The 23421-nt window shown below is 34.4% G+C and overlaps 1 protein-coding gene across 1 annotated transcript; it reads right to left on the bottom strand.

Annotated features, from left to right (window-relative positions):
- Window positions 1-4400: 4400 nt before the first annotated feature.
- On the bottom strand, window positions 4401-22059 carry LOC7485240 (formin-like protein 18). Its single transcript, XM_024604002.2, is given in 19 exon segments — window positions 4401-4968; window positions 5064-5406; window positions 6632-6698; window positions 6793-6861; window positions 7784-7900; window positions 7984-8055; window positions 8766-8860; window positions 14687-14768; window positions 14874-14924; window positions 15013-15093; window positions 15585-15626; window positions 15993-16091; window positions 16849-16920; window positions 17422-17545; window positions 17636-18534; window positions 18537-19061; window positions 19152-19373; window positions 20453-21153; window positions 21645-22059. Coding segments are annotated over 18 exon segments (3567 nt in total). The 5' UTR covers window positions 21718-22059; the 3' UTR covers window positions 4401-4968; window positions 5064-5230.
- Between the last annotated feature and the right edge of the window lie 1362 nt (window positions 22060-23421).

The raw sequence follows: 23421 nt of genomic DNA, 5'->3' as shown, positions 1-23421 counted from the left end.
ACTCGTTCTTGCCAAAAAAAGAAAAAAAAAAAGGAGAAAAGTCAAATTTCGATTTAGTTTTTTCAATCAACCGTCCATAATCTAATGGAACTTTCAATAAATCGAAAAAAAAGTGATATTTTGATTGGTTTTACTTTTATCAAGGCGAGTTAATTTTATGTGTGTTTAGTAAATCAATTTTTAATTTAAGAGCAACATGGTAAATTTATAACATTGTTTTTTTTTTGTTATTATTATTATCTTATATCAAACAAAAAAAAAAATGAGACTGAATTAAAGTAGCTATACATTGTAAATACATTTTACACCTAGAAGAAAAATCCGTGAGTCAGCAATAGACTTGATTGAATCAAATAAATTGATTTTATTTTAAATGATAATAATTTGAGTCTGTATTAGTAATATATATATATATTTTTTTATTAACGTGGATATTTAGGTCAACTTGTGCACACCTAAACTAATCCCACGGGCCCTGAAGTTAACGACCATGTAAATCTCCAGTGACCATGAGATTTGTGAAACTCGAACTAGTGACCTCTAGGGAGTAAACCTAGAGCCTGACTAGTGAGTTACACCCCTTAAGGTTCTGTATCAACAATAGCTTTTGTTATTATTGAGATTGGTTTAATAAATTGAATTAAACTTAAATGAAACCAACCTTATTTTTATATTTAAATTCATTTTTATTACGGATTTAGTTTTAAACAAACTATTGGTGAACAGATTTTTCAAACTCCACAACAATATTTTTTGGTTTATCCATGATAAATTTGGCAATGATTAATAGATTTTTTTTACCCATTAAATTTTTCTTGCACAACAACAACGCTTTTGTGAATCATTTCGACAAATATAGGGATGAGTAGAAAAGAGGAAACTTATACAAGATCTCTATTTCTTCTTACCAGAGTACCTTTACTGATAAAGGGCATGTTACTAAAAATTTTAAATTTTATTTTTTAAAAATAAAAATAATTTTTATATTTTTTAATTATTTTGATATATGGATGTTAAAAATAATTTTAAATAAAAAATATTTTAAATGGTGATTGCTAATAAATTTTAATCTTTGTCGAAGAACCAGTAAACTTTGAGAAAAGCAATTATTTGCATCTCATGAATACGACAAAGGCTGCCGCATTGGGAGTAGAGAATGTTTGGAGTGCAAGAATCCAAATGGGCAAACAGGAGCTGATGAATCCGACTAGTCCGCCGGCCCCCCATTTCCTTTCATTTTGATCTGAGCAGGCAAGTCCAGATCATCCGTCTGTCAAGCTTGTCTCTCACCGACACAAATTTCATGCTTCAAATAGTAGACTGTAGACTTTGATGTTATTTTTATCATGGGGGTAAAAAAGAAGGGGGAAAAAAAGATTCTTCAGGGTACAATGAATACGTTAATATCCTCTATCAAATCAGATATAAAACCACTTGTGAATTTTATTTTTTTTTACCTGAGATGACATGACTTGTCTACATGAGAATAAGAAAAGTCGTCGTCGTCGTCATTATTATTATTTGAGAAATCTACATCGGAATCTTTTTTGGGACTTGCTTTGAATATTATTAGTGTTTTTAATAAAAAAATAGCTTAACAAACTTAAAAATTAAAAAAAAACTGTTTGAAAATTTTTTTGTGGAATAATTTAATTTAATTTTGTCGTGTTTTTAAAGCGTGATATTCATTAAATATCATGCTTTTGAAACATGATAATTACATGTTGCGTTTTTTAAGCATGACATTAGTTAAATGTCGCGCTTCTAAAACATGACAACTTAAAATATCGCACATTACAAGCATGACATTAATTAGAACTTAAACAGATCGAACACATAACAAGATGAATATATGGACAACAGTGGTTCCACAAATATGTTTTGAGATGGTTGAGTTACATTGTCCGGATTATGTAATGCGCCAGTTCGACTACAGACAACACATTCTAGTTGATATCAATACGAGTGATGTTTTGCACGTCATTACTCGTAAGGATAAAAATAATGACTACGACTGATTAGGCCGACATAGTTCATATGTATCACAGTGGGATGCACGAAGGAATGTGATATTTACATAGATGCATCATGTGATTATTGATGAGGAGTATATAATTTGGTACATGAGTATAATACGATGAATTATTACTCTGGATCCCAAGTAGGTTCTTTTACCTGGATATATGCAACATGTCCAGTAGATTCAATACCACGTAAGTAATAAAGTATAAAGTCTTTTATAATTAATATATGTTAACCATTATTTTTTATGTATTTATCTTTTAATTTAACATTAATATTTTATTAATGTTAGGTTGACTTCTTGCTACAGAAGGGTCAAAATGTCGTATCTTATCTTTGTAGTACTGACAAAGAAGGCGAAGTCCACACCGTAGCGTCCAGGTGGTTAAATGTTTGCTGCACTGGACTTGAAACCTTTGAAGAGAGGCTAACTCTTGATGATGTCATGGTAGAGGACGAGGCCACTCAGGCGGGAGCAAGAGCTGGATCCGGTTGTGCTACTGATGAACCCGAATCATCCAGTAGACAACGTAGACGTAGATAGATAGATGTGTTATATTTATATATTTTAGGATTACTTGAATATAATATTATTGAATTATTTATATTCATTTTGCATGTATATATATTTTTTGCATTCATGGTGCTACTTGTGATTATAGAATATGAGAATATGTTGAGTTTAGTTAGAATTTGTTAATTGCGGTTATTATGGTTTTTTTTTAAGCGGGACAAAATTTTGAGTGTAGTTCTTATATAGAGAAAACTCTGTTCAAATTTGGATAAAATTATAAATATTTTAACTCTCTAAAATAATAAAGTAAATAAAATTTCAGATTAATAAAAACTATGATTTTATAAACCTTTTCAGGATTAAAACACAAAAAGTCACTCAAAACCTTATAGTAGCCCAAACGATCTGACCCTTTTGGTTACAATCCTATTGTTTTATCAAATATCAAGTTGTTTCTCAAAATAGTCTCTTTGAGAATGTCACGGTTCAGAAAAGCGACGTTTTATTCATGTCGCAGTTGTGAACCGCAACATTAGTTGTCGCAATTCTAAAACAAAACATGTATCTATCAAATGTCATGTTTTTGAACTGCAACATTATTGAAATATCGCGATTCTGAATAGTTTCAAATTATTTGATTTTATTAAAAAAAAAATTATCATGTGCTATTTGAGCATTTAATTATAATGTAGGTGATAATTGTCTGATTTAGCCCATTTTATTGGGATTTGTTATAATAGGGGTGAAAAATGCTATAGCTAGCTGAGTATAATATGGGATCATTTATGGCCGGTCTCAACCTTATATGCCGTTCAAGGCACGTGATCTTCGTTTCTACTGCATTTCCGAGACCGATTCCCGCAAAATTATGCCAACCACGATCCAGTATTATTCTCTCCCATAAAATGTCTCTCTGTCTTAATAGATTTGACATTAAAGGTGGCGAATGATCGGATAGAAACTTGCATTCCTTCAGTTCTCTGTATCTCACAAAATCACACCTAGAAAATTGAAGCAAGGAAAATGAGTTCAGAATAAAATACGTTCATTCTCAGTAACTCTGGAATTTTGGAAACATGCATGTGACCAAACGTTCGAGCATAGCATCTCATATAAGCTCAACTCCAAAGATAAATAAATACTAAAAGACAGGACAATCTAAGCTTCGAAGAGCTACATTTAATTATTCACAACAAGTTCTTTACTAACTCCAAGATTCTTCAGAAATTGGAGACCAAACTGGCGACAAATCCATCTAATAAAACATTTGCTTGGATACATGTGGCTGGAAGGCCGTAGAGGAGGGGTAACTAATCGAATCTGTAACAGGAACTGGATTTCATTAAAGAACATAACAACAGGGATTGCAAGGGAATTACAACTTACAGAAAGGATAACAATTTTATTTTTATTTTTTTGTCGTTAAAAATGAATTTATAGATAGATAAGTTGATCATATACTCAATATAGAATATTGCATTCACACCTAGATTTTTGAAAAGATTTCCAGTACCCCACCATTCTTGTATTTTGAGATCAAAGTTTTGAACGCCTCATGAGTGGTTTACCACCTCTCCAAGAAGCCAATGACCTGAAACCTTCAGGCTTCAATGACTTCTCTCTTTATCGTGGAAAACACGTATCAATACAATTATGATTCTTTTGGTAAGATCATTACGTAAGTCACCAGCAAAGGGATCATTGTGCAAGCAAGGATGGCAATTTAATGAAATCATAAAGATTTTGTTTAGGAATGACAAGTTATCAAAAGTGGTTGAATACATGCTGTAGATAAGGGGTAAGGTTTAGTCTCTTGTAAGAGCCAAGAGCCAAGTTAATAGGTGCTATCCAATAACACGTAAACTTAGAAACCAAGAACAGAGCTCAGAATTAAATTCTATCTTGTCATATGCCACTGTTAAAATAAAAAAGAAATTGGGACATCCACTGTCAAATATTCTCTAATACAATAAGACCTAACAGGTTAACAATGGAGAAGAAAACTAGTGTAGTCAAATGTTTGTCACCATCATTGGTTTACAGGTATCATAGTTTATTTACTCGCAAATTCTTCAACATCATTAGCCATCCCATTGATATTGTTATATACTTGAACTATATATATTCAAGTGTGCGGCCACCAGTATTTTCGAATGCAAAGGATGTCAGGTTCCTGGCAAAAGACTGTTCCAAGCTTAGCATCTTACTGACAGAAATATATACAGTCGAACAGAATATCTGTACATATACAGGTGGATATTGACAAAAACAAATTCAGGAAATAAGTTATAACCTCAACCGACTGTAAAGACCAAAATTGTAAGGGGAGAAAGTCTCCAAGCTCCTTACTTGAATATCTACAACAAATTTGGCTAATGGATACTTTACAAGTTGCCTTCCAGAAGAAAAGGGTTCTGCAGACTCCTCTGTATCTGTACCGAAGATAATAATAGTTGTTTGCATTAGTTGTTTCAGCAAGAGTGAAAAAGGCAAGGTGCATTGTAGGGAGAATGGGGTAGAAGCTCACCTTTAAAAAGACAACTCGATCTCGGAGTTTGTAGCACATTGTCACTTTACATGATATTGACATCAACAAGATCCCTATCTGTCAGCTCAATTAACTGTATCAGATGCCTCTACTATGCCAGAGTTCTCCCTAGAGAAGAAAAAATTAGTTCATCTTTGAACAGTATCTCATTTGACAATGCCACTCTCGATTCGAGTTTGTGAGAAGCCTTTGGACTCCTTATGAGCACCCAGTTTTGAGTTGTCATTTTCTGTTGATTTCTTCATTTCTATTTCTAGCTGCTTGCAGTTCTCCTCATTGGCTTTGTGGAACAGTCGCACAAAATTGAACAGAGTTGATAGAACTGCAGAAGTATTTTAAAGAGTTATAAGATGGACTCTGAAAACGACTGCACTGTCAGCTCCTCAAATTAGGCACTAATGACCATTCATGTAGATAATTGGAAGAAAACTGATGAACTTCAAGATGAAGCTTTGTCACAAAAACAAAGATTTTGTACATCTTCAGCACATGAAACAGTGCATAAAACCTCTAGATCCAAAGGTGGTAACAATCAGGATCAATACAAACTACAAAGGTAACGAGACTGGCTTTCCTAGGAAGTATCATTCAGATAAATCAATGTGACATAATACAATTATGATTATATAACATAAAGCGTCAGTATTTGAGCTTCCTATCACTTTGCACCCATGACGGGTGGATTGGTTAGAAACACAGACAAGGAGGTCTTTGCTGGATTCCCGGACTGGTAAATTTAGCACCAGATATGACATCCATTTAGGTTGTGCTTCGTTCAAGGTTAAAATTAGAGGTTAAGTATTAAGGGTGTAGAAAAAGTGGTTGACGGGTGCAGTGTTAAGGATGTTTGGTAGGTGTATAAAAAATGTGTAATGGTGGGGTCCAATAAACTTTAAATTCAGTATAATTAAAATTAAAAAATACTACTAAATAGCGTACATTGATGGGACCCAATAGTTAGGTGTAAGAAAAAGAGAGGGAAACTGATTGATGAGTTCGAAGAAACACAATGCACAAACCCCAGAGTTTCCCCTATCCCTACTAGGTTAAAAGTTCAAAGTGTTAACACTCTTAAAATTCCTCACTCCTCAAATTTTCCAAACAGGGTTAAAAGAGTTCCTTGAAAGTAAAATATATTTTATTTAAAAATATATTAAAATAATATTTTTTTTATTTTTTAAAAATTATTTTTAACATCAACGTATCAAAATGATTAAAAAATTAAAAAAATATTAATTTAAAACAAAAAAAATTTAAAATTTTTCAAAAATATTTTTAAAACACAAAAACAAACAGTTCATTCAAGTACCAAAACCCAATAAGACAGGACAGACTTTTGCAATCTAGAAACCTGCAAGTGTGTGCGCGGTACGAGATGCATCATGAAATAGAATTAACTAACAACAATCTAATGCGCTTAAAATGATTCATATGATAAAGAACAAGCACTGCCATATTATGAAGATATATTAGGCAAAGATTTCACTGTTGTTTGATCAACAATAAGAAGGTCTATAGCACAACAAACTGCTATAGATAACAAATACCTTGTTCAAAGGGACAGCGTGCTGGATCTTCTCCAAAATAAAGAATCAATGCATCCACATTTCTACCCTGAAATAACATCAAACTCCAGATAATAAAAAAAAAATGTAGAGTAATAAACACTAAATTAGCACGAGTCTCCAAGCAAAGTTTTAAAACCTACCACTCCAGAGTACAAAGAAGCCAAGGATCTCACTTCAGCTTCAGCAAAACGAAGGAACTCCTTTAAAACCTGAACAATGGAAGATAAGCTACATTAGAAAAATTTATAAATATGCTCGAACAAACATGTGGAGGCATGCCTGTGCTAACAAACACATGTAGAAAGGAGTCTTTGAAAAACCAAGCTTAGAAATTCTGACATTTAATCACTCAAAACCAAGCCACATTCTCTCTTCAGAGAATCCGAATACATGTCCTTTATGCATCAAGGTTTCATTAATTTCCCATTACTAGTACTTGAATCAGTTCTAATTTAGAGTTCATTCTAACATCACAGTAGAACATATTTATTCTACAACTAGCTACTGAAATTGGAGTCCAATCCAAAATCACCATCTTATCTTATCAACAAGGATAAATCTTTGCCCGGAGATTCATTACCTGATCTAGTAACGATAAATCATGTCTGGCAGTCATATAATAACCCATCTCAATGTGCTCATCTTGAATATAATCTCATGCATGTCCAATATAACTAAAAAATATATCCCTCCTCACCAACAACTAGCCAAAAGAGGAGGATCTTTCCCTCCAAAGGTCAGAAAATTGTGATTGGTATTGCGGATTCAAAGCAGCATGTAAACAATATGTGTGGGCGTGCTAAATATATGTATTTACCAAACTCTTTATTACTGTTCCTCTTCTTCATACATAACATTTCTATATTTCCCAGAGTCCTATTACTATATCTAAGGCAAAGATTTACTTGCATCGAGACCCATATGTTAATCTAAGCCCTTACCTGAATCGATAATGTATTAAAGCTTGCTTTAAGAAAAACATGTGATCATAGAAACAATATTTAAGCTTGAATACTGAGTACAAATTAATCTACTTAGGAAGCAAAGAATTGCATTTGATAAATAAGTAACAATGGACAAAATTGTTTTCTCACATATGCATGACGAAAAACATCAGCTGATCTGCAGTACCTTGCAGAAATTGTCTGATATAGGACCATCACTTTCTGAGGCAGACAGTTCCTGTACAACTTTTTCCAGTCCTTTGCTTATGGCTTGCATTTCCTCTGCCAAAAATTTCAATTGTATCTAGATGGAAAACCCAAATTTTAGTCACAAGATAGTGGCTTTTCCGAATGCCTTGAAATGATCAACAAAACCAACAGTTGTACCTTTGTTGCAGGTTCCAAACTAGCAAGATCTTTTGAAAAATCTAGAAGTTCTGGTAGCTTGTCAGCAAGTACCTACAAGATGTCAAGCAGAATGTATATGATTTGCATAAAATTCTCTGTGAAATAAACAATAGAAAGTTCAATCCTCAGTATGGCAGTAAGCATAACATTTATAAACTAATAGAAGCCATGTCTACTGCAAGTTCAAACAAATTAATAACAAAAGAACAGCATACATGTGTATACTGTATACAATCATATAAAACAAATATACAAATATTTCATGTTTTAGATCTGACTTGTTATGTTAAACTGTCTTTTATACATGTTTACCAGGCAGTGTCATTAAAGTAGGCAAGGCCAATCCATCTGTTAATTCTAGGTCAAAAGCCAGTGTAAAATACATCTTTCTTTTCCTAAATAAAGTAAAAACTTCAATTGTGGTTTCCACTCGTTACAGACAAATGAGAGAATGCACTTAAAGAACAGGTGGGCATATGGGTAACTCATTTTCAGGTTATCCAGCTAGGAAAGAAATTGAGTTGAAAAGCCTTTCCAGGAAAATAGAATAAGGTGGCAACCAAGTGTAATACCTATCTTGCTCCCATTCTCTTGAATGAATTTCCCCTAATTTATCGATTGAAGAAATACACTTACTAGTACAAAAACATATGCTATGAAGAAGCATGCACACAAGAATGACAGCAGGTCTCCAAAGAATTCTCAAATCATTAAATTAAAAGTTAGTTTCATAGGAAAAACATTAAAGTATCAATTTGTACCTTGCAAAGATAATGCATGAGAGTCATCTTGTTGTTCCTTGCCCGCGTATCAGTTAGTTTAAGAAGGCTATCCAATCTAAAACCAATAGCTGAACCTAAAAGAAAGGGGAAAGAATTTTCCATTCAACTATAGGAATAAAAAGCAGTTACCAGCTGCAAGGGAAAACAGTGTTGCAAAATGAATATCAGGTCACAGGACAAGAAACTGCAAAGGTTTACAACAAGATGTGCACAATACCATGAAAGCAAAACCCTCTTAACTGATATCAAATGTGAGTACACATAAAGCCAGCATCAAGATGCGAAACAACTGGATAAATAGGGTTTAGTAACCCAAGATTTATAAAAAGGTAAAAAAAATAAAAAGAACTCTCAAGTGATCACAGGGTATGAGGTTGAGGAAATCAATACACAAAAATGTAGAATAAGTGGTGGGGATACCAAACCTACACAACTAATTACATGAGTATATGGACGAAAATGACAGAGGATGGCTCGGCCCGTCACTCTTTGATTGGGAGACTGGGCTCATTCAGATATATTTCATTGTATTTTTTTTTTTTTAGTTATAATTTAGGCTTTATTTATATTGGACAGTCTTATTTAGTGGGCTGAGCCCCATAGCTGTTTTTTTTATGGCTTATTATTTATATGTAATTTTTAAAACATTACATTCAGTTTTTTTATGATTCGATAAAATGACAAACTTTTCCTTCTCTAAATTCTCTTTCTTTCTAGCTTTTCTCTTGCTTTTAACTCTTAACTTTTAATCCTAGCACCTTTCTCTAAAAGTTCTTTATTTCCTTGGTTTTATTTTTTTAGTTTATTTCCCCCCGCATCAACTTTGATATCAAAATATAGGCTTTCAATTGTTCTTACAATTAATCGATCTACTAAAAAGATTGTGCAAATATTCAAAATTCAACACATTTTCTAGATCATAAATCATCATCAATCTTCAAATTTGTTTCTTTTAGCCTTTCTTTTACAATCCATATCTTTTTTAAAAAAAAAGACTATCCAAACACACTCTTAGTTTTACAAAAACCCTAAGCTAGTGTTCACCTTCCTCACACCTCAACAGACCCAAGCCCACTACCAAGTCCATACAGATTAGGCCAACACAACAACAATAATCACCCACACCAACAAATCCTCCATCTGTGCCATATCAACAAACAAGGACCTATTGTCACAGTCGTCGTCCAAAGATTCACTCCAATTCATTCCATCAAAGCAACTGATCATCTTCTCCACCCTGTGCAACCAGCACAGAGGAAGATCCTCCAACACCACCACCACAAAAGACAAATTGTCTTTATTTACCTTATTGTATTTAGATTTTTTTTCTATTTAGCTTAAGACTTTTAACTTAATAAGTATTTTACTATTTAGAAATCCTAATGTTAAAAGAATTCTATTAATTAGATAAGTTTTAATTATAATCCTTTTTTTTTATAAAGAATTTTAGTTTTAATTAAGAATCATTTCCCATAAAAGATTTTAAAACTAATATAAATAGACATGTCTAGTTTATTTTGATATGAGAATTATTATTAAAACTTTTAATAAAACACCAGAAAGTTTTCTCTAAATCTCTCTACAACCAAGGTCTATAATCTTAAAGCTTGAGAATCTTAATTTTTAACCACGCTATATACACCACATCAATTGATATCACAGTAGTTTAGCCTCTTTGATGGACGAAGATGACAACAACTCACTCCGCAGTGCAGGAGTTGAGGCCCTCTAGGGCATTATGCGGGCTTAGAAGCATACACTAGATTGTTTGGAGCAAACCATAGCAGATCTAGCTTTGCTAATGGTTAACAGAAACATGGATAGTGAAAAGAAAAGGAGCTTTCCCGGAGACTTACCCCGAGACAGGCCAAACCCCAGACCTATTCCTGAATTTGATGAGATTTCATTATATGATGAGAGATTTTTAAAGAAAAAGGTTTATTAAGTGGTTGATACAGTTGGAAGTTTACTTTTATTTCAACAAGGTTCCTTATCATAAAAAAGTACGACTTGTTGTACACAAAATTTCTTATAGTGCTTGAGAATGATGGTTTGAATTTCTAGACTTTAAAACTCGTATCGGTATACCTTTAATTTCATCTTGGCAAGATTTTAGACGATCATTGATTTTGGAGTTTATACAAAAATGATTATGAAGAGATTTTATATTGGGCAAATAAACAAATAGATAATTATTGTTATTATTATTATTTGTCTTATGTTTAACCTTCTCGAAAAGCAAGGAGAAAAAACATGGAAGAGTTTGGTGAAAGCAAATTATCTAATCATATTGAAGAGTTTGGTAACGTGATCCGCATAGGCTTAAAGTTTATTCCTCACCCTAAATCATACAATGTATCATGGGTTAACAACACCTCAATAGCAATCAAAGATAGATGTTTTTTCCCTAGATGAAAGTTGGTGTGAAGTGTTTCCCATTGATATAGGACATGTCATTTTAAACAGGACTTGGTTATATAATTTAAATGTTACCATCTTTAATCAGTCAAATTCTTGTTCATTCACTTTTCAAGATAAAAAGATTAAACTTATTAGATTACCATTAAGGCCTAACAACAATAGCAAGAAGCAAGAAAATGTGAGAAAATGAACTTAACATAATAAGTTCTAGGGAGTTTGAAAAAGAAGTTCACGAGGAGTATGTTGTGTTTGTCCTAGTTGCCAAGGAGGTTATAGAAAACTCTTCAGATGAGCCACCTAAAGAGTTAAGTGTAGTGTTGAAAGAATTTCAAGATATCTTTTCCTTTGAGCTTTCTGATGCAATACCTTCTATGCATGACATTCAACACGTCATAAATTGTCCCTGGTACTACTTTCCTAAACTTGCCCCACTATAAAATGAATTCTAGTGAACATGCTAAATTGAAAAGACAAGATAATGAGTTATTACAAAAAGACTTTATAAGAGAAAGGTTAAGTCCTTGTGTAGTACCTACCCTCCTGAAATCTAAGAAAAATGGTTCTTGAAGGATATGTGTAAATAATCGATCTATCAATAGAGTTACTGTTAAATATCATTTCCCTATTCCTAGATTAAATGACATGTTAGATATGATTGTAGCAGCTCAAATTTTCTCTAAGATTGACTTAAAGAGCAAGTATCATCATATTAGAATCTGTCCCGAGAATGAATGAAAAACTGCATTTAAAACCAAAGATAATTTGTATGAGTGATTAGCCATGTCTTTTGACATTTCTAATGCACCCCGTACTTTTATGAGAGAGATGACACAGGTGCTTAAACCTTTCATGAAAAAGTCTTTGGTGGTACATTTTGATGATGTCCCCATTTATAGCAAAATCAAAGAGGGGCATTTGGATCACCTCATTCAAGTCTGCACCGTCATAAGAAAGGAAAGTTTGTTTGCTAATGTCAAAAATTGTTCCTTTTTCATTAACAAAGTGATTTTCTTAGGATTCATAGTATTGTATGAGAAAATCTCAGTTGATCCTAAAAAATCCAAGCAATTATAGATTGGCCTAAGCTCGTGAACATTCATAAGGTTTGTAGTTTTAATGGGTTTGCTATCTTTTATCGTCAATTTATCAAAGGATTTAGCACTATTATATCTCTTATCACAAATTGTTTGAAACAACATAGCTAACAAGGCATTTAAAAAGATTAAAAGGAGGATGACAAAGGCCCTAGTTATGCAGCTTCCTGACTTTATTAATGTGTTTGAAGTAGAGTGTGATGCGTCGTAAATTAGAATCTATTTGTTTTTTCGTTTCAAAAGCGCTTTTACAAAAATTTGAAATTTTTTTATTTTTTTCTTGGATTCAAATTAATATTTTTTTGATGTTTTTAGATTATTTTGATGCGCTGATATCAAAAATGATTTTTAAAAAATAAAAAATATATTATTTTAATATATTTCTAAGTGAAAAGCAACCGCAACCACACTCCCAAACAGGGGTGTACTTAATCAAGAATGTCACCCATCAGCCTATTTTAATGAGAAGCTTAATGAGACTAAACAAAAGTACTCAACTTATGATAATAAATTTTATCTTCACCAACACCCTTCACGTAGACAAGTGGTTGTCTAGGTAGAATTTTAGAAATAGGTCTAAAGTAAGGTCAGCCCCAAGTTAAGTCTCCAAGCACGTTCCTTTCTTTGTGATTCATGTATATGCCTCCCATCAGTCAAAATAGACCATCATATGAATACCTATAGTCATACTGACCAAGGGGATTTGCATGAACTAGTTCAAAGAAAGGTTAGTTGCGGGCTTCATCCCCGCCACTTGCCTCTCTTCTTCCCCAGTTCATGTTTCCGCGCAACCCTATCATCTCAAGCCTGAAGGTAAGATCATCAAATCTGGTATTGATGTCGCCAAACCCAGTTTGCATTCGCGCCTTTAAAGTTGTTATCATTTTTGAATGACAATCTAGCTAATTAATAGAATCTATCTAGCATTAGGATATTTAAATAGTAAAATACTAATTAAATTAAAAGTCCTAAGCTAAGTAGAAAACAAATAATTAAAATCCAAAATCAAATAGGAAAACAATTAAAATAGTAAAACAATAACTTCAGGCTTTATATAAGATGCTTCTAGGTTTTGTTGCGAACTTCTTTTCAGGCTTGACCTTGTTAATCTTGTCCATAAACTCTTGGGATAATTATTCTACGCCAATAAGACTCTAGCATCTTCAAATAAGGAATCCTATTCTTGTGAGTAAATGAAAAGCACCAAAATGTCTTATTTCTAATCATCATAATCCATGAACTCCGCAAAAGTAATCCAAAACCTCATTGATAAGCATGATTTATCTTAATGGCTGAGTACAAAGGAGTGCTCATTGAATAGGGCTTAGATAATCTTAGTACAAAGGAGTGGTCCATTGTTGGTCACCCATGCATTTTTTGCATTTCATCAAGTAAATAACCGATTAATAAGCAAAGGTTAGAAGAAATGACTAATTATTACAATAATAATAATAAACTTGCCTTCATTAACTACTTTAAAGAAATAGATAACTGCCTCAAGGTGCTAGTAGAAGCGTGGGATGAAGTGAAGTAACGAGCTTTCAAGAATAATGTTAGAAGAATACCAATTAGCAAACCTTCCTATTTTATGGAAATGAATTAGTCCATAAGTATGAAAGGGTTTTCTCTGATCAACGAAGAAATATTTATCGATAAAGGAGAAATGCAGAAGTATGACAATACAGAGTTTTTATCAGGAATCCTTCTATATAAAAACAAATGCAAAAATAGAGTTTTTCAAATCCAATTTAATATCACAGCTAAAACGATCCTATAGGAAACAAAATCAAGAACTCCTTTCTGTCCAAATACACCAAATAACCAAAATCGGTGCATGTTTCCCAGAAATTTACAAGCTTTCTCCATTTCGAAACCTATTAATGACCTAATAACAAAATCTTCTAGAGTTTGTGCAAAAACCCACCATTCATCAACTACAGATCTCATTGTTTTTATGCTAGAAAGAAAAATCTATTATATATTTTTTTTGAGCACCTACTGTTATGTTTTGAGGCTGCTTTGGATGTTATTGAAATTAAGCTTTCTCATTTTCTCTATCCCTTGTTTTTTTTTTTTTTATCTCTCATCACCTCTCTTTTCTCTCCCTCTTTACTGTGCTTTTCCTATCTGTCATCAGCAGAAAGACTATTCCACATGTTCCAAAAACACCAACTGCATAATTCACCATCTAAAATTAGCAAATGAAATGTACTTTAAAAATTTCCACATGCAGAGGGAAGCCCTCACAGGACCCTTAATAAGTCTACTATTTCCCATTAACATACGCGCCCACATGCAATCATTGGACCAGAAAATCTTTATAGCTCCAAGTATATGAGAACTACTCCATAGCAAGATGGTAGACCAATAAAAGTTTCTGCTTACCCCTTGCAGTTCCCTGATTCAAAGCATTTCCTAGGGAAAGAATAGTCTGCATGATTCTCTTCAATTTGGCAGAATTCTTTATCTGATAAAGAACCGTCAACAAGAGTGGTTCCAACATTTAGAACATGTGAAATAGTACCCAAAAAATAACATAAATAAAGAGAGAGAGTACTATAGTAAAACTTGCCTCTTCTGCTGCAGAGTTCACAACATTCAGGCTTCTTCTTAGGTCAGAAACCTAATATTGCAAACAGAAAAGGATAGGCTCAAATCAAACATGAAACCAAGCACAATAAGGTAGCGAGCACTTGAATGCATTTTTAAACCTGGGAATGAAACTGCATCTTGAATGAGAAAACTCTGAGTTTAGATTCTACTCTTGGCACCTTCATCAACTCTAAGAAGAACTGCCAAAAAGATCCATAAACTTACTAAAAAATAAATACATGCCAAAAACAATTATTTCAATTAAACACAAATTCTCTCATTCTCTGGTTAACTCTTTCTCATGGAAAACAGTGGGTACCCAGGCATATTTAACTAAATAATGTAGCCATGCTAATTGAGAACATGGAGATAGATTTGAATCATAGGAATTGTATCAACAATGCAACCTTAAACTCCTATGAATGTTGGTTTTGATGTAATGAAGAAAAAATATACATTTAAAACATACCCAGGTTACCCTCTCACAAATCTAAACACTGTCAACAAAAGACATGACATCAATACACAACAAAAAAACATTGAGTCCATCCAAAGTTCAACTGAAAGAAGTAGCAATTTTGAAGTATCATAAATATCCATGTGTGATGTAGTTCTGAGAAATTCTTGTTCAACCTTTCAACGAGAGATAATAACTGACAATTGTAAAGACAAAAACAACTTTACTACTGACCTGTTCACATTTTCCTAACTTTTCCTTTTCTCCAGTGTATCCCTGGACATAGAAATGAGAAGGCAATTATAGCCCAAAACACATGATAGTTTCATCTTGAAGCCCCTGACTGTTTGTAATCAACTAGAGCCCAAGGGACAGTCAGCAAAATTATTGAGTGGAAAACTATGATTATAAAATACAGAGCGAAAAAAAGTGCTCTCCCAGTTATGAACCCGCCAAAATGGAGTCATAGAAAGAAGTGAGTGAAGACAATCCTACTTGTGAACATTTTTTAATGGATGGCTGGCCCAAGATTTGAATATGCACCCTCGTGGTTGCAAGTGCAAACCATTATACCTAGCAATAGCCCTAAATGATACATGATAGAGCATAATACTAAACTTTTTAAAAAAAAAAAACACTCACCTTAAGAAGTTCCATCTCCTCTTTTGTTGGACAGAACTTTATGAGGTTATCAACCTGATCAACGTCTAATGCTGAATCCTCGAGGACAAGTACTAAACTCTGTCAATGTATCATGCAATGGAATGAGGACAGTGAAATATTATGTTGTATGGTTGTGACTGAAAGCGATAACTAGCAGAAAATAAAGAAAACCATTGCAGACACAGAAACATTTTATAGAAAGAGCAAGAACAAGAAGAAGGAGAGGACAGGCAATGACACGAATGGAAATTTCAATAATGCTTATTGTGTGATTTACAATTCCTAGATCTCAATAATGCAATCTGACTGTCATTGCAAGGGATAGAATTTCTTTTTCAAAATTGTAAAAGAGATTCCAAATAAATGCGCTGGCATAACTATTGAGAAGATATTAAGCAGGATGACAGTAATGAAAGCTATAGAAATGCTAGTATTGGCATCAGGAGAATCATGATTTCTTAGGAGAACATGCATTTGAGTTCTCTATATATTTTATTTAAGGTTCTTTTATGGCTGCATGAGTAAATAATTGTAGCTACAGTAGTTACAATGTGTTTGGTGTTGTGGTCTTGGTCCACAAAAGCCAATCTGGGTAGTTTCCCCCAAAGCATCAATGGCAGTGCTTTTCCAAAACTCCTAAAATGCATTCATGGTCTTGGAGCATGCCAAACACACGTTCAGAGAATGGCATAATTCACAAACATTATCCTAGATATAACAGATCATTTGTGTTGCTGAGCATATATGGGTAGAGAAAGAGATAATAAAGTTGACTTCTGGATTCATTCATGTCAAAAGTGCTATACTAGTAGCCTTACTCTTACATTCAGCTTACCATTAACTCATGTGGTGGCACTTTCACCTTTGAAAGCATGATTTCACAATTGTATGCTCGTCTATGGTCAACCTGCAAGAAAAGAATAAAAAGGAGAACACACAAATACTTAGATACACACATACAATATACCCCCTCAGTTCCATTTCCATGATACAAAAACTGAAATGCTGAAACTTTTCATAAAATAATATGTTATCGGTTAGCAAAAGAAAATATTACTTATCTTGTATTATGACCCATAACAGGAGGTTGCTTATGTAACCTTTAAACCAAGATGCTTCAAACACTAGAATGACTAATAGACTCTTACAACAAAATTGCCAAGAAGTCTGGATGATAAAAGCAAAAGGTAAACGTAGATAATTTGAGGCAACAAAAAGAAATTGTAGCAGTCATGCATTACACCAGTTATGGGTGAAGTATTAATTTTGATCTTAGGACTGTCAAAAATTAATAAATGACAACAGCAGTCTGTGGATTGAAAGAAAAGGATTGATCTACACCTTTTCAACTGAGAGAAAAAAGGTGGCGATCATGCATTGCATCACTTAAGATAACATATTAAATTACCAGTTGCACTTTTTCAACTTTAGGTCCCCGTGAGCCCCGCACACTTGATTTCCCGCCATGATCTGTATTTGAAACTGCTGCAGAAAAAAGATTCTCGAGTTCTGACATGTCGATCTCTGGGGCCCTATGTGAAGAGATCACAAAAGGAAAGGTGTAATACTTAAAGAATATGAGAGCATGGTATAACATAAATTGTTTGGAAAGCAGCACATACTTGGAGGCTTCACCAGACTTTTGTGCCTCAGCCCATAAGCTTCCTTGTACAGCTCTTGTTAACTTCAACCAATGCAATGGCTTCAACTTTTTTGTTTGACTGGTCCGTGAACTTATAGTACGAGATAAACGTCCCTTGGGCATGGAGGGGGAACCTAAGGGTGGTGCAGGAGATGGAGGCCCGGGCAATTTATTATCTCCATTGGTGCTTGTATTTAAAGTTCCCTTACCATAAGGAACAGAAGGAGGTGCAGAAGGAACACGGGAGGAATTGGTTGACATAGTAGGAGGTAGCGGCGGCGCTAGTGGCATCCGAGATGAAACTATTGGCCCGGTAGTTGGTCCTAAATGAAGAGGAGGGGGAGGAGGTGGAGGTGGATGAGGTCCAGCTCCAATAGCATGATTCTCCTTCAAATGTGGAGGTGGAGGTGGAGGTGGAGGAAAAGCTCCAGCTCCAATGGTGCCATTCTCCTTCAAAGGCGGAAGAGGTGGTGGAGGTGGAAGAGTTCCAGCTCCAATGGTTTTATTCTCCTTCAAAGGTGGCGTTGGAGGAGGTGGAGGAGGTCCAGCTCCAACAGTGTTATTCTCCTTCAAAGGTGGCATTAGAGGAGGTGGAGGAGGTCCAGCTCTAACAATGCTATTCTCCGACACAGGAGGTGTTGGAGGTGGAGGAGATCCAACTTCAACAGTGCTATTCTCCTTCAAAGGTGGTGTTGGAGGAGGTGGAGGAGGTACAGCTCTAATGGTGCAAATCTCCTTCAAAGGTAGCATTGCACGAGAAAGAGGGGTTGGACATTCAGTTTTGACAGTGGAATTATCCTCCTTAAAAAGTAGAGGTGGTGTTGTTGGTAGAGCAGTTGGTTGGAGGCTGACTGATAATGACTTACCTCTGCCTTCTAAATGGTTTCAGTCTCTTTGACTGTTGAAGGATCTGATGGTTCTGAAGCTGAAAGATGAAGAGTTGGTGGTGGATGAGGATGAACTTTTATGACACTAGAAGTCACAGCAAGTCCCAATGGTGGAGGCTGTGCAGGTGTTGATGGTGAGATAGAACCACCTTTGGGTTCCATGAGTTCAATTCCAGCTGAAACTGTCAAAGCTTGTTCTGAGGAAGCTGTAGATACTGTGGCATTAGTGACTGTAGATTGGCCGGCAAGTTCCTTTCTAGGAATCGTTTCCTGCTTTTGAGTGCTAATCTCTACTCTGTGCTGCAAATCTGCACTTGAGTTTTCCTGAGCAATATTCGATGCACTAATTTGTTGGAGCACATTAAGCGCAAAATCCGAGTTGGGGTCTGACCATTCAACAGAACTAAATATCTCTTTAACGTTAGCAAATGCTTCCACAGGAAGGCCTTCCTTCTCCTCAAAGCCAGATAAATTTTCTGCAACTATGGATGCGGCAGCATCCATTTCAGAGAAAAGAATCTTCACCCAAAGAATAGAGTCCATGTTAAAAGATGGAGAAGAAAAGAATTCAACGAGAAATGCCAAATGAAATATGGTTGAGAATTAAACCTCTGCCCTGAAGTTCTTTGGGAATCGATCTTTTGCATCCCATAACATGTCAATTTCATCACGGTTAAGCATCAAGATGTTAGACCTGATAAATGCTGTGTTAAACACGGCTCGAAACATCATCTCTTCAAGTTCCATGTCATCATCTAAGCTGATACACTCAAGCACAACATCACCTTGTATATGGCAATTAATGTCAATTTTAACGAGTTCACATTCTATCTGCAATAAATTAGAAGGGGTTTCAGAAAAATCATAAATATATTTAAAGGCAGGACCACTTTGTTTTTTGTGGAAAACAAATGCCAAAATAAATAGCAGATAGAACAAATGAAGAAAAGTGAATCTTCCAACATAAAGAATAAGAAAAGCATTCAAGTAAAACCAAAAACTCTCAGGCAACTTTAACATCCCAAGAACCAAAACTATGTAGCAGACTCAAGCTCACTACAGATGAAGCCTCTGGAAAATGAGCTCGATAACTAGTACATCATGAATTCAAGATCATCCGTTCTCCCCAACTGATCAGTCTTCAGTTTCACAGTATAGAGACTAACAAATAAAACATATTGTTTAGGTTAGCATGAATCGTATTTTGTCATTATTATTATGGTCACACAGTATTAGGTTCCTACACCTAAAATAACCAGACTGATAATCATGGTGTCTGCTATCATCTTGGGACTGTAGATAAATACATTCCACTAGTTGGCTAGGTGTCACTGAACATAGATCCCAGGAATCAGTGCATCCATGACATAAATTTTTCTATGGATAAGCCTCTAAAAAACAGCTCCAGAAAGATTCAAGAAAATATTTGTTCACCAGTAAACTATGGGACAATAAGAATGCCTGGCTTTAAATATCTACTAAAGAAAGGTCTTATCTTAGTGGATTAATGTTTCCTAAGAATCGTGTCCAGCAGTAATACTAGTGTCTTGTGATATTTTGGATTCCTCCGTCCATTCTGACAGTTTTCATATGGGGTAATTACCTTGTTGCAGTAGAGCTGAACACTGCTTGTTCAATTGAGCAATTATGAGGCCATTTTGGTTCAAGCTTGTTTCTTTGAGATTCTTAGTTGATGGAAAAAACTATTCTTGCACTATAAAATTCCACAATCCAAAGACATCATCACCATCTAAGAGTGCAAAGTAAGCAATTATTGCAATATAAATGTTGTCACATGATGTTTCAACAGTCCGACTTACACACAGAATAAAACTTTGTAAAGATCAGCAAGAACAATGAAGATTGTACAAAAAAACGCAAGCACATAAAACATATTATTATGAAGTTACCTGCTTATAAGCCCGGAGAATATTTCCTTTCTTTGGAGTTGAGTAAAGAAGTTTGGAAGTTTGATCAGAAACAAGAAAAGGGTCCTGCCCATATACCCGAAATAGGGGACAGCAACCCCCCTCTCCATCAAAATTAGGAAGAGATCTTAGGATGACACAATCCAAGGTCAGAGCTCTATCCAATGGAGGCCATTCTGAGGCCGCATTCCTCCTTGTGACATACTGTAGATACCTCAGTTGAGAAGGTACATGATTAAATGGTGAGAGCAGCTGCAACAGCTCACGAGGGGCCTGCCTGTGAATCATGTCCAAGGTCTTCTGCTCTCCACTGTACTGTTTCCTGTAAATTAACAGTCCAGCCAGCATGAAAGCGAGAACCGGCCAACCACCACGTTCACAGTGCATTAACAGAATATTCTGCTGTCCAAGGGAGAGCCAACTTTCACCTGATCTTAGAAAATGGTGGATCATCTCCATCGTGAGCAATGGGGAACCCTCGTATTGCCAAGGGTACTCCATTAAGGTCATATCATTCTTGGACAAAGCATCTGCAATCTGGGTTTGTTTCTCTCCCTCGCGGAAATTAAACACCAAGAATGAAGCATCAGGGAAATGTTCTTTAAGTTGACTGACAATTCCGCCTATGTAACCTTTATAATCTTCTTCTTGCCAAGCATCAGTATTAAAGCAGCAATCAAACACTGCGTTTACACAGAATGTGCAAATGTCAGTCATCAAATCAAAGCTTACCCCAGTTGCTATATTAAGTCATAACTTCAACATGCCACCAAAAGTTTTATCTTTCCTACAGGAACCTTATCATAACCCTCTTGACTCGAGGCATCAAGCCCCAAAAATTCACAATGTCCAAAATCAAAATCCCTACAATATACAAAAGAAATCAATACTTTCTAAATTAGCATTGTAATTAAGCTAATCAGTTTCTAATAGGCGCCCTAAAAAAGAGTACAACTTAAGAAAGTGATGATCAAAATTCACAAAACCCAAATTCCATTTTCTTAGCAGCCTAACAGAAAAGAACAAAATTAGAATCAAATCCACTTCAAAACATAACTCAATGATTCAAACACAATCAACCAATTTTCTCCATGAATAGAAAATGAACTAAAAAACAAAACAAAAATGCAATCTTTCTTAAAAACAAAGTAACAAAATAAAATAAAAAACTGACCAAAAACACGCTCGGAGACCTCAAGAAGGCCATCAGGGGGTTTCCTATAAAACAATTTGCGAAACAGTGACATCTTTCAATTACTCTCTGCCTCGCCTTCAAGTCTCAAGCTTTCTTACAACAAGTACCACAAAAGAAAAAAAACATTGAACGTAACAAAGAGGAGTTTGGTTTGGTAGTAACAAAGAAATATAATTTTCCTTAATTAAAGTTGGCTTTAAGGGGAATAAAAGTGGGAGTTTTTTGGTTGTGGATTTTTTATTTGGTAGATGGCGTTGTTAGTTTTGTTCGTTACCATATAAAAGCTTAATTGAATCAGGCAGCTGCTGCCCTGCCCCTACCTAAATTTCATTTTCACTAATTATTACCGAACTGCTCGATGGGGATGGCATGGCGGGTTGTTTTGTCTTACGTGGATGCCATTTACAACCGACATCTAAGAAATTGTTGAACTCATCATGCATGTAAATCTTATACGAGGCTCTAGCTTTGTTAGTGATTTAGTTTATTTACTGGTTTCCCAGCCCGCACTAGTTTTACAAGCTTCCATTTTTCATTTATGAGTTAAAATCTAACCAGCTTGCAGAAATGTTGGACGGCATAATTAGCACTAGATTAGCAGCACCATTTTCACAAAGTTGGATGGTAATTAATTCGATGAATTGATGGAACATGATTATGCGGGTTGGATCAAAAAAATTTGAAAATTAAAAAAACTAAAGATTATTTAGTATTGTTATTAAATTTAATTATTTATGCTAATTTTGAATTCTCCTCGCCCAACTCTTTACTTAATCCTAATTTAAAATTAACTCATAAAAGTTGTTTTTGACTTGACGGGCTTACAAACAACTCAAATGATGATATTGTTTTTAATATTAAGATAAAAACATGTTATATCGACTCGAAGTTCGAGGCTTAACACATCAAACTCGTGTTCCCAATTGTGGACTCCACTAAATTTAACAACTTTACTTTTTACAACTATTTTTTACTTAATGATATAATAACAAAAGTAGACGCTCGTAAAATTGAACATCAACTAAATATCAAGACGTTCATTTGAGACTGCGATAACTTTATAGAAAGCAAAGCGAAATAAATTATAAAGAATAATTAAAATAAATCAAATATTAAAGGATAAAATTGATTAAAAAAAAGGAAAAAGAATTCAATCAAAAAGAAAAAAAAACAGAAGATGGAAGAATAGAAACTATTTGGTATTGTTATTAAATTGGACCCAGAAGGTCAGCCCTGAAACCTCTCAACTTGATACGTAACTCGAGTTTAAAATTAACCCATATGAAAGTTGACTCTACATGATCAAGTTGACTGACAAGTTTAAAAATAACCTTGATGGCGGGTAAAAACATGATTTGGCTTTAAAAGAAATTCAAGATGGCATATTCTTCTCTCTTTTTTCTAATATTGAGATAACAATATATTGGATCAATTCGGGCTTTACAACTTAACTCACAGAACTTGCAACCTGAATTATAGACTCTAATAGATTTAAAATGATAAAATTAAAAACGATAGTTTAGTGATCCAAATTAAATAAAAAAAACCATGAAAGACCAATAAAAAAGAGGAAAGTGTTCACATAATAGTGCTCTACGAGAATCCATAATGCTTTTATTATGTCTTTTAGTTGTTTATTATTATTATCATCATTATTACCACCACCACCATAACCAATATTTGATAGGATAAAGTTTTCTTTTTTTTTTGTTCTTTTTAATGATTGTAATTGAATTGTTGATAAAATTGTGTTTGA

The sequence above is a fragment of the Populus trichocarpa genome, chromosome 6, assembly GCF_000002775.5.
Source record: "Populus trichocarpa isolate Nisqually-1 chromosome 6, P.trichocarpa_v4.1, whole genome shotgun sequence".
NCBI classification, from domain to species: Eukaryota; Viridiplantae; Streptophyta; class Magnoliopsida; order Malpighiales; family Salicaceae; genus Populus; species Populus trichocarpa.
Note: the sequence above shows the minus strand (reverse complement) of the source record. Positions and strands in the feature narration are given on the sequence as shown.